The sequence below is a fragment of the Lacerta agilis genome, chromosome 6, assembly GCF_009819535.1.
Source record: "Lacerta agilis isolate rLacAgi1 chromosome 6, rLacAgi1.pri, whole genome shotgun sequence".
NCBI lineage: Eukaryota > Metazoa > Chordata > Lepidosauria > Squamata > Lacertidae > Lacerta > Lacerta agilis.
The window spans coordinates 65,089,446-65,104,851 of NC_046317.1; the positions used below are offsets into that span (position 1 = coordinate 65,089,446).

Genomic DNA, 15,406 nt, shown 5'->3' on the forward strand with positions numbered 1-15,406 from the left:
GTCCTTGTTGTCTGTATATTTAGACTCTGACTGGTGCACTGCTACAAATTAATGACTTCCTTTTTTCATAGTGTTTCCAGGGTACTAAAACTGGCTGGGATTACATCCTCCTTTATTATGTCATGAGCAAGATATTAAAGTCACACAAATTCTGTGTATGTCATTTGTAGATCAACGAAGGATCTTCTGGAATCAAGCCTCCTTAAAACTCAGCTGCAGGTGTCTGACCTGGAAGTTAACAACGGTCAACTGGAAATGAAAATCCAGGCAATCAACCAGGCCAAAGAAGTGATACAAGGTAAGATGTTTTCAAAGGCTTCCAGCAAAGGTAGTATGAAAAGAGCATCCTCCCTTCATGTGATAAAAGGCCAGTCAAACAAGCTGTTGTGCCTCATACAGTCAGACTCCTGCTCTTTGTTTATTCTTACAGGAGAGGTGAGATGCCTTTGCAATGAACTGGAAGCTGAAAAGTCAAAATTTAAGCAAGAAAGGGAAGAAAAAGCACAACAGCTCTTGCAGGCCGAGCAGAAGTACCAAGAAATGCTAGACCACTGTCAAATTGTACATAAGGAGGAAGTTAATAAACTATGTCAAGAGTTGGTAAGCAACCATATGGTCACCTTCTCTTTAATTCATGATATAATTTTTTTTGGGGGGGGGAGTGGGAAAAGGGAGCACAAGATAGAATTAATAAAGTGGCTCAAAATGCCAGATGATTACCAAGACTTACGGTACTTTTCTATTCAACTGTTATGCCTTGTACTAATTAAACTATTAGTCTTTTAAACTACCTTGCTTCCGATGGGTTGTTTTCAGCATTGTGCTAAGGTTAATTGTCAGCTCAAGGATTTCTCTGTGCACAGTCAAGTTCTCCCCCTTCTCCTTTCCCTGTGCACCCTCTAAATCTGTTCCGGGGAACCCCCAGCACTCTGGAGTAGAATTGGTGTGGAACAGATGCAGGAAGAGGAAAGGTGGGGAAGCCAGGTTTTGATGGACACAGAAATAAGAATCTTTCCTTAGAGTGCCAGGAATTTCCCATTACAGCAAACCTTAGCAGAGGGTGACGGGAGGTGTTTTATACACATAATGGTCCAGTGTCTTGATCCCTAAACTCTGGTTCTCTTATACATCTGCATCAGGATGCTCTCTCTGCCTTAGCTGATAAAATATTAGTGATATAATGTTACTAAAGTGTGTCAAGAGCTCTGAATACCTGACATGCACATAGGCCATGTTGTAGTGAATGGAGGGGTGGGGTGGGTAACTACATTGTAGTTAGTGTTATTGCTATAATAGTATGCTGCCTTGTTAAATGGATCTGGAGTAGTTGTGTGTGTGCATCTGTGACTCCATTTGCATGATATGTCACGTCTAAAACGTTGCCCCAAATTTTTACTCTTTGTTGTTGTTCTTTTTTTTACTTCTATTGTGTTTTTCAATATAAAACAAATTCATGAGGTGCTTGTATTATTGTTGCATATAATTTTTACTTTAGTCCAAAATCTCCCAGTCTTCTGGCATCATTCAGTTCAGGAAAAATCTGTGCCTGGCAACCTTGTGGTCCAACTAATATGGCTTCTGCTACATCCAACCTTACACAGACACCTAGCTATTTTGTATTCTAGCTTGCCTCAACATCAAACATATAACAGCAGCAGAAAATGGAGAAAATATTCTGTTGCAACAAAGTCTCTAACAACTCTCCACACCCATCTATTGCAATGTTACTCATGACTCTTTCATATTAGCTATGCTTGGAAAGCACCAAGTAACATTTGGAAACTGGAAAAATCATGATATTACTTAATCCATTCCATGTTCCCCAACTCATCCACACACATAAAAGGCACAAAATGCTGCCAAGAAGAGCTCACAGTGCCTCTGGCATAGTTAAATGCCACATCCAGTGGTTAGGAGAATAGCAGCTGATGTCTGCAGCCACAAGCACCAAATTTCCCAGTCTTCGAAACCTCTAGGAGCTCAAGCAGATCCTGTTTGTAAACAGTTACCCTTTTGGCATGGCTGCACAGAGAAAGGAAGACTGGCATTCCAGTTGAACAGTCTACCAGTTCCATAGGCCAGTGACTAATAGGAAACCTTCATTTAGTACCCGTAGGTGATAATTATTACTTTCAGAGCAAAGTTTGATAAATATCCTTCCCAGAAGCAAAACTCATAACACTATACACAGCATCTGCTAAGGTAAGTAGTAAACCTTACCTTACACCAGTGGTTAGAAGTGTTTTTCCGTTCTTTTTGTTCATTTATTGGAATTGGCTGAAATGCTTCCAGGAAGGTGAACGAGAACGCCACCGTTTAGAACTGGAGCAGGTGTTGGAGCGCATAGTCAAGGAAAAGGAAGAGAATGAAAGTGTCTATGAGAGGAAGCTGCTGGAACTACAACAGGAGGTCGTTGCTGTAAAAACACATATGGAAGACGAGCTCATTAAGGCTGAAAATGCCAAGCAAGAGGTAAAATTTGATAGGTGCTTTTGACATAGAGGCATCCCCCCACTCCTCCCTTTCTCTTTTGGGACCGTGTGATGGAATGGTATCTGCAGGAGGCCGTCTCCCGCAGAGCATAGTGATTGGATTTTGTATATAAGGGGTGAGACGGTCTTTTAGGTATCCTAAAAGCATGGGTGTGGTTAGGTTTTATGTTGGGGAGGCAGGCTTTTTGTTGGGGGATAACCTCAGGTAGTTAAGTATTTTTTATTGATTTACTTGATAGGGGGAGGCAACTGCTCCCCTTGGCTATGTCCATGCCTAAAGGTATTATATGAGGATTGCATAATTTTATGCATCTATATAGCATGTCATCATTATTCACCTTTTCTCTAACTAAAAAGCCCCCGTTTTCTGTAATCTTTCCTCACAGGGGACCTGCTCCAATCCTTTGATCAGTTAGGAGTTCAGCTGGAATGTTTTAAATTCTCTGCTTGCTAATATCTAGGTGCTGCTAGAAAAAGAGAATGAGAAGAAATCATTACAAGAGTATCACCTCCAAACAAAACAGGAACTCAGTAGTACTTGCCAGCAGCTAGATTATCTCCGTCAGGAAATAAAGAAGAACCAAGAGAGGGAGCAGGTAGGAGTAGACCAGAGCAGAAAAGCTTATGACATCTACTAAGAATTGAGCAGAAAGCTATGAAGCAAATATGAAATAAAGTATATTAACGATGAATGGATAAAGGTAAAGGGACCCCTGACCGTTAGGTCCAGTCACAGATGACTCTGGGGTTGCGGCACTCATCTCGCTTTATTGGCTGAGGGAGCCAGCATACAGCTTCCAGGTCATGTGGCCAGCATGACTAAGCCACTTCTGGCGAACCAGAGCAGCGCATGGAAACGCCGTTTACCTTCCCACCGGAGCAGTACCTATTTATCTACTTGCACTACGTGCTTTTGAACTGCTAGGTGGGCAGGACCTGGGACCGAGTAATGGGAGCTCACCCCATCATGGGGATTCGAACCGCCAACCTTCTGATCGGCAAGCCCTAGGCTCTGTGGTTTAGACCACAGCGCCACCCGCGTCCCACCAATGAATGGATATTTTGGACCAATTACATGGTGTGTGAAAAGTTTTCCTAGGATTATGTGCATTTGAATGATATCAGAACTCTTGCCCAACCACATTTGATAATTCAGTTGCTTCATTTTTGGAGAACTGCTTGTTGAATGTCTGTTAATTAAGGTTCAGACAGTTCCTGCATTTTTCCAAAGTTGTGACGTGTGATGGAACCAAAAGCAAGGAAATGGGTTCTAATTCTAATGCAAAATTGTGTCTTATCAGCACCTATCAAATTTTGACTTACATTTGGTAACTATGGCATTTATTAAATCCTTACACAAAAGTTTATCCAAATGGTTTTAGACAAAACCATAAATGAAGCTACATGCAGCTTTTTCTTGTTCTGCCCTCCATTTTTCCAATATAATTTGAATAAGTTATATCCAAAAGCTGCCGCCAGTGTAAAGATTTTATCTTTCATTGCATGCTCCTCATGAACCCCATTTCTTTTTGTAGAGTATAATCCTTAATTATGCCCTACATTTCCCCTAGATACTTGCTATGATAATATGCTATATTGAAATTTGCATTTTATGTCTGTTTCATAATTGTTCATCTTCTTATTGTCATTCATTGATTTTTGACTGAAGTACTAAGTCTTCATCCCATAAGTTTTGTGGCCTGACTGTTGTGAGATGTAGATCATTTTATCCTGTGCAGCAGTTGCTGTACATGTTTTATAATTGCACATTATAAAATAGTTCTCCTTTTGACCAAACCTGAACCTTGGAAAATAACTCAACTTTTTTGGCTGGGTGGGGAGTGCAGGATACTTTGCAAGGTTTGGAAGCTAAGCTGAAGGAGGCCCACAGTACCATAGAAGCACTAGAAAAGAAGTACGAGGAGGAGCTCAAGTCTCTCAAAGAAGAAATCAACTTTCTCCGTAAACAACGAGACTCTTTGCAAAGTCAGGTGATTTTACTTAAAACTATGTGCTAAGCATTTTGTTCAGTGCCAAATGTGTGGTTTTCACAAGCTGCTTCAACAAGTAGAAATAGAAATCTCTTTGTGGGCTAAAACTAAGTTATGGGAACCTTTCCCAAACCGTTGTGGAAAACTACTTGAAGTACTAGGAAACCAAAAAGCCATTATTTGAAACAGTTTTGGAAATTTTTTGATGCAATACTCCAAGAAAAGCCATATGCTTGGTTCTGTATAAGAAGTCATAAGCATGCTAAAAATGTATTCTGTTTCACCAGAGTTCTTTCATGTTACTCAAATGGGGCAATGTCTCTATCATGCTTATAAAAAAGTCTGGCTTGGTTTATGAAGCAAATAAAAAACTGCATTCTGTTAAAGTGGATGTTTAAATTGAGATGAAACTCTGTTTCTTGAAATAAGATGCTTGAATCTGTATATTATCTCCTCATGTGTACTAAAATAAGTGGATACTGTAACTGCTGCATCTTTGCTGTTCTCCTGTCTATTTCTAGGTACAAGAGTTGCAGTCACAACTACTGACAGAAAAAGATTCTTGCCATTTGATTAGCCAGGAGGCTCAGCAGCATTTAAGTGACATACAAGAGTTGTCCAGACAGAAGGCATTGGAAGTTGCACACCTCCAGAAGATGATGGAAGCAGAAAGAAAACTCCGAGAAGAGAGAGAACATCAAAACATGGAGTTGCAGAATCAGAAAGAAGAGGTGGAGCACAGAAACACAGAACTGCATAATATGCTGCAAAGTCAATGGCAGGAAGAACAGCATCTGAATAGAGAGCTGCAAAGCAAGCAGGAAGAAATTGAGCACCAACGTGCCACAGTTCAGGCCCTGGAAAGGGAGCAGAGCCAGTGGGAGGAGGCAAAGCACCAGAATTTAGAGCAGCATTCTGCACTCCAGAGGCAGTGGGAGGAGGCAAAATGTCAAAATAAAAAATTGCAAAATCAGAACATAGAGCTGCGGCACCAAAAAGAGGAGGTAGAACGTCAGAATGCACAGCTGAAGGCTGTGCTCCAGAGACAGCAGAAGGAAGCGGAACACGAGAGTATGGTGCGTCAAAACCGTTGGGAGGAGGCAGAACAACGTTATTTAGAGTTGCAGAGTTGGAAAGAGAAAGTTGAACATCAGAATTCAGATTTGCAGGCCCTTCTCCATACACATCAAGAGGAATTGCAATGTCGGACCATGGAGCTGCAGGCAAAGCAGGAGGAGATGGAACAGCAGAGCACTGCTCTACAGAAGATGAAGAAAGAACGGACTCAGTGGGAGGAAGTTGAACGTCAGAATTCAGATCTTAAAGTAGCATTGCATGCTTTGGAGCAGAAATGCACCAGGTGAGCACAACTCTCATAATCTGTGGGTGGACTAATTGTCTCACATACAGCTTTCTCACCTCCATACACCCGATGTCTAAACAGCTATGTATGTATACATAAATTTTCAGAAACTGCACTGTTGAAAGCTTCTCTTGGAGAAATTAAAGGTAAAGGTAAAGGTACCCCTGACCGTTAGGTCCAGTCGCAGACGACTCGGGTTGTGCGCTCATTTCACTCTATAGGCCGAGGGAGCCGGTGTTTGTCCACATACAGCTTTAGGGTCATGTGGCCAGCATGACTAAGCCACTTCTGGCGAACCAGAGCAGCACACGGAAACACTGTTTACCTTCCCGTCGGAGTGGTATCTATTTATCTACTTGCACTTTGACATGCTTTTGAACTGCTAGGTGGGCAGGAGCTGGGACTGAACAACGGGAGCTCACCCTGTTGTAGGGATTTGAACTGCCGACCTTCTGATTGGCAAGCCCTAGGCTCTGTGGTTTAGACCACAGAGAAATCCTCGGTATTAATTGTCTACTTACTTCAGATTGCCTGATTTGGAACTTTTAGCAAAAAAGGGTCCTTCTAAAATCCCAGCCTCGGCTGGGATCAAACAGTGCACGGCAGTTGTGTCCTTCTCACACCGCCCTGCCAGCCCTGAGCTGCTTTGCGATGCTGGAATCTGATCTGAATGATTTGCCTGGTGAATCAGATCCCAGCCTCACAAAGGAGCGCTGACAGGGCGGTGTGAGCAGCACCCCCCAGAAAAATGCACCCAGGGCCATTGCCCCCAGCAGCTCCCCCAACACTATGCCCCAGCTCCCCACCCCATTTATGAAGTTTGTAACTGGAATGCCTCCTTTTCACTTAAATTCCCCTTTTTGCCCAATTACATAGAAATTATATATGCAAGATATATAGTCTGCACTTGAGGTTATCATTTGTTTGTTTTTGCATAAGTGCATTGTCTTGTGCACATATGCTGGCACACTATTAGTTTGCCATAGCCAAGTCTTACATAAGTGTGTCGTGTAAGAGAACGAAGGTGAAAAGCCAAGTCTTGTACTTGCTTGCATAGGTTTTTTTCCATTCTGTAATAGAAGACCTGCTTTTTTCTGGTTTCAGTTTGGCTGCATCTTTGGAGGAGAAGGAACTCAGGCTCAAGAGACTGCAAGACAGTGATAGTGCCCACCAGGGTGAAGTCACCAAATTGAATACTGCACTGCAGCAAGCAGAGCAGCTACTTGCTGAGCACAGTCGAGAAGAGCAGGAGCTCGCTAGACAGGTATTACCTGAGAAAAACTCAATACAGGGTGCAATACTGCTTTTTGTTTCTCTGCCCTACTGCCAGCCCCCATCTGCTTCACATGGTGCTCTGTTATATAGCCCCCCTCCCAAACATGGCTTCTTTTCCGTAACACACTGGCTTCCAAATATACGTGTGTGTGTGTGTGTGTGTGTGTGTGTGTGTGTGTGTTTGTATAGTGAACTCATATTAATACCTGATGCCTGGTCCTTTTCACAAGCAAATTATCTCCTTATCTCCTTTCTATGCAAATTATATCCAGCTTCTTTTCTTTGTTTGGTTGATTATTCACCCGGTGCTAACTTCTTTTCATTCCAATCCACCATTCCAATATCATTGCAAGCTGTGTTGCTTTCCCCCAGATACAATCCCTCAAGGAAATTGTGCTGGAGAAGGAGGCTGCCTTGGTAGCACATAAGGAGCAGCTCGCCCGGAACCTGGAAGAGTCCCATGCTAGTGAGCAGTCTTTGAAGGACTCCATGAAAATGTTGGAAGGTGAAGTATCTCAGCTACGCCTGAACCTGTGCAGCACAGAGAGTCGGGCATTGGCCTTGGCATCGGAATGTCAGCGTGCTTGTTCTGCCCGTTGGGAGGCACAGTCTCACTTGACTAAGCTACACTCGGTTCTGCAGTACATGCTGTGCAAAAGTCCCGAGGTAAAGCTGGAGCATGGAGGGAGAGGAGACAAAGCTATTCGAAGCTCATTGTTCAGTGCAAGAGGTGAGTCTATTAAGTGGACTAGTATTATGTCCTTTGCAGGTAAATTGAACATGTGGCTGAGCCAAAACACTTCAATAGGGGAAGGTACATTTTTGTGTGTGCTTTGGTGCTTATTACCGGTACTTATTTTCTAATATTATGTCTTGAAATGGCACGCCTTTTCATGTTGATTCAACTTCAAATGGATTTGCTAAGGAGTGGCAAAATGCCCTAATGTTGCCATCTTTGCCTAAAGCTCCTTGCTCCTTTCAATAGCAATGGTATAAATCACTTATTTAAGCAGCCCCTGCCAACATGTGGCACATGTCAAGCCACTGGCTGTCTCAGGTATACAGGATGGAATTGATCTTTCCTGAGATTAGTTGGGATAGCCCAGAGGAAAGAACAGGCTGCTGTTGGAGGCAGAGCTGGCATAGCACCCTACCATGTAGGGATGGCACAAGGTTTTGTGTAGAAGGAAAATTCAACTGTGCCAAACAGTTAAGAACCATCAAATAACAGAGTAGTGTCAACTGTGTCCTGAGAGTTGAATCGGACACAGAAGATTTGGGTGGTGGGGACTGGCCAAGGTGTGTAGATTAGATGGGATGGGAACACTATAATTTTTCTGTGGAATATTGCTGAAAATAAGTCATAATGACAAGTCTTGGGCCTAGCTACAAATTACACTGATACCTTGGATTCTTGTTTGTGTGACAGCACTGACACCTTGTGGACTGTGTAGATAATGCATTGGGTATGATGGTTACCCTGTGAGGTCAGACTTTTCAAGAGCTACGAAGCTGTTGCTTTGTGGGTACTTCCACATGGAACCCCTCTGCTGATTTCTTTCCCTTCTTTTGTCAGAATACAGGGTAGCGTGGCACCATCCCCACCTTTCCAATTTTTTTGTTTTTACACCTATGGTATTCCATCGGCATCAGTAGGTGGTGCATATCTGAAAGTGCCTATCTTGTTCTTGGTTATTCTTGCCCACTATTACACCTCACTGAGCATGCACAGAAAGTATGAAGCAGGGCCTGGTTGTTTTTTTTTAATAATAACTGGCTGGGACTTGCACCTTGTCAACAAGCCCAGCTTATGCACAGCAGGATTGCCATCTCTTTCTCCTTCCTTTCAAAGTAAAAGCAACAGATGTGGCTGTTCTGGAAATAAAATGGCTCAGATGTGCCAAACTGGAACCAGGGAGAAGTGGCTATAGAGCTTGCCTCAATAAATGTCATATGATGTGTCAGAAACTACATTCAAAAATGGAATAGCTTTGCTCTGAAACAGCCGCATCTTCAGAGTTTTCACATTTATACTGGACTTAACAGTAATACTTAGATTCTTCCAAGTTAGGGAGAAACTGCTTTAACAAGGGTGGCAGGGTAGGGGGCAGATGGACTGGAATGCATACAATTCAAGCACAAGGTCATGTGGATCCCTCCATGCCAGAAATGTGCCCAGGGACACTACAAATGTGCAGTAAATAGGAATCCTCTGTATCTTTTTGCTATATTTTTCTTGGAATATGCAATATCATACATTATTGGTATTATGTCATGCATCTCCTCCATCTCCCCACCCTTACCTTGCACTGAAGATTTATTGCATTACAAGAAAAAGAGAACAGTAGCAGCAGCTCCATATCTCTTGCAAAATCTAGTTCTGCCTTCAATGAAAAACAATCCAAGAATTTTCTATATCTTGCCTAACGACCCTCCAGCTAGACGCTGTTACAGAGAAGATTTTTTTTCCTCAGAACAGGATAATGGAAAGGGACTGTCTTTATCTCAGCTGAAGGACCTTTCTGCTGAGCTTACAGTGGAGAGAGTGGCAGAAGCTATTCAGGACCTGCGGCAAGAACTCTGGCAGACTCGCCTAGAGCGGGTAATTGTTTTGCTTTCTTAAAAAATAAATAAATCCTATCACTGTCCTTCCTTGGTATCCAAGTTTAAAGGGATACAGTAAAGTTTTGAAGCACAAATACATTTCCCATGGATTAAAATAAAAATAAAAAAGCACTTAGTTTCAGCCTTACTATTAATCCTCCATGTGGTGCCTAGTATACATTAAGTCAGCTTTGGTCTTCCTGGTGCTCTTTGGCTACAACTCCCATCAGTCTCAGCCAGCTGGTGGTTGTCATCCAAAACATATGGAGAATACTAGGTTACCCAAGGCTGCATTAAGCACTATAGTAATAATTATCAGGATGTACCATTGTATTGAATTTACTTCTTCGCTTGTTGTGTTTAGCAAATGAATCTCTAGCTTGCTTAATATAATAATATATGCCATATCTGTTCTGTCATACTAATGGTTCTATGTGGCTCACTAGGAATGGAGATAAATACATGCCTTAAAAATATTATAGTTGGTTCTGTCTATCTGAATTTTCCGCTGCTGCTTTTTCTTAGTACAACTAGTTAACAGCTGGATATGCAGAAACTCACAATGCGTTTTCCTATCGAATTGACAAAACTGTGTTCAACAAAGTCTGACGACTCTGTCTTCTAAAGCAACTAAGGCAACTACCTAGGCCTCGGTGTGTTGGGGTTTTGCCGTAGTGCCATTTGCTGTGGAAGGAAGATGATTTTAGAAACATAAGAAGCTGTCATATGCGGAGTCAGACCATAGGTCTATCCAGCTCAGTATTGTCTACATTGACTATCAGGAGCTCTCCAGGGTTTCAAATGGATAAAATTTCAAGCCCTACACAACTTCTTACTGCTGACTTGGCCCTAAGACGCTACTGGGGGCCAAACTATGATACACAGAGATTGATGTAACTTTCCCGTAATGCTTTTTATGTTTATTTTTTAAAAACAAAGTAGTTGCTAGACCCTGTAGCCTAGAGTAGAAATTTGGTGGGTAGGAAGGTGGAACAGTGTTTTTCTTAGTAGGCAATTTTCGTCTCAAAATTTCTTCTCACAGAAGAAAAAGATTTGGGTACCTCTACCTTTTCCTGTAAGAGGAAAAGTGGTTCAAATAGGGCAATTTTTGAGATAAAAACTACTTGGCAAGGAAAAGGTTTACAGTGTGATTTATACAGAACCCTGTATGACATGTAGTTTGGCCCTGAAAAGAGGGGTTTGTTTGTTCATAGTCTTTGGGGGCCCCTGGTCTTTCTCCTTATTTTACTGTGCTCTTCTTTGGACATGCATAGCATACATTGTACCCCTTGCTTTTCTTGCAGGATGAGATGAGAAAGAATTCAGAAAAATTGAAGCAAGACCTCAGTGAAAAGGAAGCAGAAAGAGACCGCATCAGTGCCAAAGCCGAAGAGCTTCAAAAGTGGCTCGATCAAAGCCAAGAAGGTATAGACTCCTCATTTTCACTATAATAATAATAATAATAATATTTATTATTTGTACCCCGCCCATCTGGCTGGATTTCCCCAGCCACTCTGGGCGGCTTCCAACAGAAATCAAATACAAAAATATCAAACATTAAAAACTTCCCTAAAAAGGGCTGCCTTCAGGTTTTTTCTGAATGTCAGGTAGTTGTTTATTTCCCTGACCTGTGATGGGAGGGCGTTCCACAGGGCGGGCGCCACTACCGAGAAGGCCCTCTGCCTGGTTCCCTGTAGTTTTGCTTCTCGCAGTGAGGGAACCGACAGAAGGCCCTCTGCGCTGGATCTCAGTGTCCGGGCTGAATGATGGGGGTGGAGACGCTCCTTCAGGTATACAGGACCGAGGCCGTTTAGGGCTTTAAAGGTCAGCACCAACACTTTGAATTGTGCTCGGAAACGTACTGGGAGCCAATGCAGATCTCTCAGGACCGGTGTTATGTGGTCCCGGCGGCCACTCCCAGTCACCAGTCTAGCTGCCGCATTTTGGATTAATTGCAGTTTCCGGGTCACCTTCAAAGGTAGCCCCACATAGAGCGCATTGCAGTAGTCCAAGCGGGAGATAACCAGAGCAAGCACCACCTTGGTGAGACAGTCCGCGGGCAGGTAGGGTCTCAGCCTGCGTACCAGGTGGAGCTGGTAGACAGCTGCCCTGGATACAGAATTAACCTGCGCTTCCATGGACAGCTGTGAGTCCAAAATGACTCCCAGGCTGCGCACCTGGTCCTTCAGGGGCACAGTTACCCCATTCAGGACCAGGGAATCCTCCACACCTGCCCTCCTCCTGTCCCCCAAAAACAGTACTTCTGTCTTGTCAGGATTCAACCTCAATCTGTTAGCCGCCATCCATCCTCCAACCGCCTCCAGGCACTCACACAGGACCTTCACGGCCTTCACTGGTTCTGATTTGAAAGAGAGGTAGAGCTGGGTATCATCTGCATACTGATGAACACCCAGCCCAAACCCCCTGATGATCTCTCCCAGCGGCTTCATATAGATATTAAAAAGCATGGGGGAGAGGACAGAACCCTGAGGCACCCCACAAGTGAGAGCCCAGGGGTCTGAACACTCATCCCCCACCACCACTTTCTGAACACGGCCCAGGAGGAAGGAGCGGAACCACTGTATAACAGTGCCTCCAGCTCCCAACCCCTCTAGCCGGTCTAGAAGGATGTTATGGTCAATGGTGTCAAAGGCCGCTGAGAGATCCAGCAGAACTAGGAAACAGCTCTCACCTTTGTCCCTAGCCCGCCGGAGATCATCGACCAGCGCGACCAAGGCGGTTTCAGTCCCATGGTGAGGCCTGAATCCCGATTGGAAGGGATCCAAATGGTCCGCTTCTTCCAGGCGTGCCTGGAGTTGTTCAGCAACCACTCGCTCAATCACCTTGCCCAAGAATGGTAGATTTGAGACTGGGCGATAGTTGGCCATATTGGCCGGGTCTAAAGATGTTTTTTTAAGAAGCGGTTTAATGACCGCCTCTTTCAGCGGGGCTGGGAAGGCTCCCTCACAGAGGGAAGCATTCACCACCCCGCGCAGCCCATCGCCCAGCCCCTCCCGGCTAGCTTTTATAAGCCAGGATGGGCAAGGATCAAGGAGACAGGTGGTTGGTTTCACTCGTCCAAGCAGCCTGTCCACATCCTCGGAGGTAACAGACTGAAATTGATCCCACGCAACTGGACTAGACAGGACTCTGGCACTCTCCCGCCCTGGCCCTGCTCCCACGGTGGAGTCTATCTCTTTCCGAATCTGAGCGATTTTATCCGCAAAAAACTTTGCAAACGCATTGCAGGAGATCTTGGGGTCCCTACCAGGCCCCGATGACGAAGGTGGCTCCGATAGATTCCGAACCACCTGAAAGAGTCTCCTGCTGCTATTTTCCGCAGATGCAATAGAGGCGGTGAAGAAAGTCTTCTTTGCCGTCGCTATCGCCACTTGGTAGGCTCGACGTTGAGCTCTAACCTGTGTTCGGTCGGATTCAGAATGGGTTTTCTGCCACCGGCGCTCTAGCCGTCTCAACGATTGTTTCATCGCCCTCAGCTCCGGGGAAAACCACGGGGCTGTCCGGGCTCCATGCAACCGGAGAGGGCGCTTCGGAGCCAAACAGTCAATAGCCCTGGTTAGCTCCACATTCCAGCGGGCCACCAGGGAATCGGCTGAAAGGCCATCAACACGGGATAAAGTATCCCCTACCACTCTCTGGAAACCATTTGGATCCATTAAGTGGCGGGGGCGGACCATCCGAATTGGTCCCACCTCCCTGCAGAGGGGAAGGGTTGCGGAGAAGTCCAGTTGCACCAGGAAGTGATCTGACCATGGCACTTCTTTAGTTTCACTTTTTTTAAATGTCAGATCACCAACATCCATAGAGGTGAATACCAGGTCTAAGGCATGTCCTCGGCTATGAGTTGGACCAGACTTATTCAGGGTCAGCCCCATGGAGGCCATGCTTTCCACGAAGTCCCGAGCGGCCCCTTGTAAGGTCGTGTCGGCATGGATGTTAAAATCCCCTAGGACGACCAAACTAGGTGACTCCAGGAGAACATCCGCCACGACCTGAAGCAGCTCGGGCAGGGAATCCTTGGTGCAGCGGGGAGGTCGGTACACCAAAAGGAATCCTGTACTGCCCCTATTGCCCAACTTCCAGAACATGCACTCAGAGAACTGGGTCTTCCCAATAGGACGCCTGGTGCAAACTAATGACTTCCTAAAAATCACTGCAACCCCCCCTCCCCGCCCACAAGGCCTGGGTTGCTGTGCGTAAGAGAAACCTGGTGGACAAGCAGCGGCAAGGACAGGCCCATCTGCCTCGTCCAACCAAGTCTCTGTTACACATGCCAGGTCAAGTCCACCATCCACAATCAAGTCATGGATGGCAGTGGTTTTATTCAACATTGACCTGGCATATAGTGCCTCAGATCTCCCAGAAGTAGAGCTGTCTGCTCAGAAAGTGGAAGCTGGGGGAAATCCACAATATGAAAAACATTAGATGTCAATAAAATGTGCTGTGTCATGCATAGCAGGGGTTGGAGACAAAAATATGCCCTTTGTATGCAGAAAGTTTTGGGTGTAACATAAGGAATAAAGGGAGGTATCCAGCAGCTGCGGGACATTAAGTTTTTCAAACCAGACATCTATAGTGGGTTTTTTTTAGAGAAACTGTTCCAAAATATAGCTGCCCTTGCAGGGGGCAGGGTCACTGCAGCTTGTAATTTTTTTTTTTGTCTAGTTATGCCATTTCTATCCCACACTTCATTGCCAAGTGCTGTCAGGGTGCATTACATAGTAAAAAGCAGGTGCACATAATAAAAGTGAACCAATAAAACATGGAGCAGCATTAAAAGTATTCAAGTATGCTCACTTTAATCTATTCATTTTCATATAAATAAGAATATGTAAGTCTCAAAATATTGAACTCTTATCTTCACCAAAAGTCTGGAGGAAGAGGTAGATCTTTCACTGGTGCCAAAAACAAAAAAAAAAAATTACTTTTCTTCTTTTTTGCTGGTCTATGACCGTAATAAAGATTATTATTATTATTATTATTATTATTATTATTATTATTATTATTATTATTACTTTTCTTCTTACATTCTCCATTTCAGAAAAAAATGTGAAAGAAGGCAGACGAGGCTCCCTAGAGTCTGCCTTGAAGGCAGAGGTCATTGCTTTCAAAGAAGAGAATGTGACTTTGCATGGGAAGGTGACTGCTTTGGAGAAGACTCTTGAGAGTACAGAGAAGCAAAGAAAGGATGTAATGGTAAGGCTAGCAGGTGGTCTGCAGAGGTCCTATTATGAAATTGGACAGGCTCATGAATATCTGATGGGGAGTGTTACTATTCTTGATGTGAGACAGAATCTATTAGGGATTTACTTTCCTTCTCTTACAGCTTTTGCAGAACCATGCCCATTGAACCTACAGCATCCTCTACTTTTTGATAATGCTATACTTATCTCCCACAGCCTGTTGAATGCCTCGCTAGACGAAAAACTCGCTAGACGAACGCATTCGTCTAGCAGAAGGCTGCCCCGCTAGACGAAAAATTTTCATCTTTTTTTTTCGTTTAGCGAAAGCACGGCTGTCATTGCCGCTTCACTAGACGAAAAACCCGCTAGACGAAAATTTTCGCAGGACGAATTATTTTTGTCTAGCGGGGCACCACTGTAATTCTTTTGCATTTAACTGCAGGGACTGAACAGTTTTTGATAAGCAACTATCACTAA

At 44.1% G+C, this 15,406-nt stretch overlaps 1 protein-coding gene across 4 annotated transcripts in view; it reads left to right on the plus strand.

Annotated features, from left to right (window-relative positions):
• Window positions 1–15,406, plus strand: part of CEP250 (centrosomal protein 250) — a 42,616-nt gene that overhangs the window by 20,748 nt on the left and 6,462 nt on the right. For 3 of the 4 annotated variants that reach the window (XM_033153178.1, XM_033153179.1, XM_033153182.1), the window contains 11 exons: window positions 171–298; window positions 431–600; window positions 2,293–2,472; window positions 2,954–3,088; window positions 4,340–4,483; window positions 5,005–5,843; window positions 6,951–7,110; window positions 7,494–7,851; window positions 9,596–9,723; window positions 11,030–11,150; window positions 14,788–14,942. In XM_033153178.1, the coding sequence (XP_033009069.1) occupies window positions 171–298; window positions 431–600; window positions 2,293–2,472; window positions 2,954–3,088; window positions 4,340–4,483; window positions 5,005–5,843; window positions 6,951–7,110; window positions 7,494–7,851; window positions 9,596–9,723; window positions 11,030–11,150; window positions 14,788–14,942 (2,518 nt within the window). The remainder of the gene's footprint in view (window positions 1–170; window positions 299–430; window positions 601–2,292; window positions 2,473–2,953; window positions 3,089–4,339; window positions 4,484–5,004; window positions 5,844–6,950; window positions 7,111–7,493; window positions 7,852–9,595; window positions 9,724–11,029; window positions 11,151–14,787; window positions 14,943–15,406) is intronic. The other variant, XM_033153180.1, reaches the window with a different exon arrangement.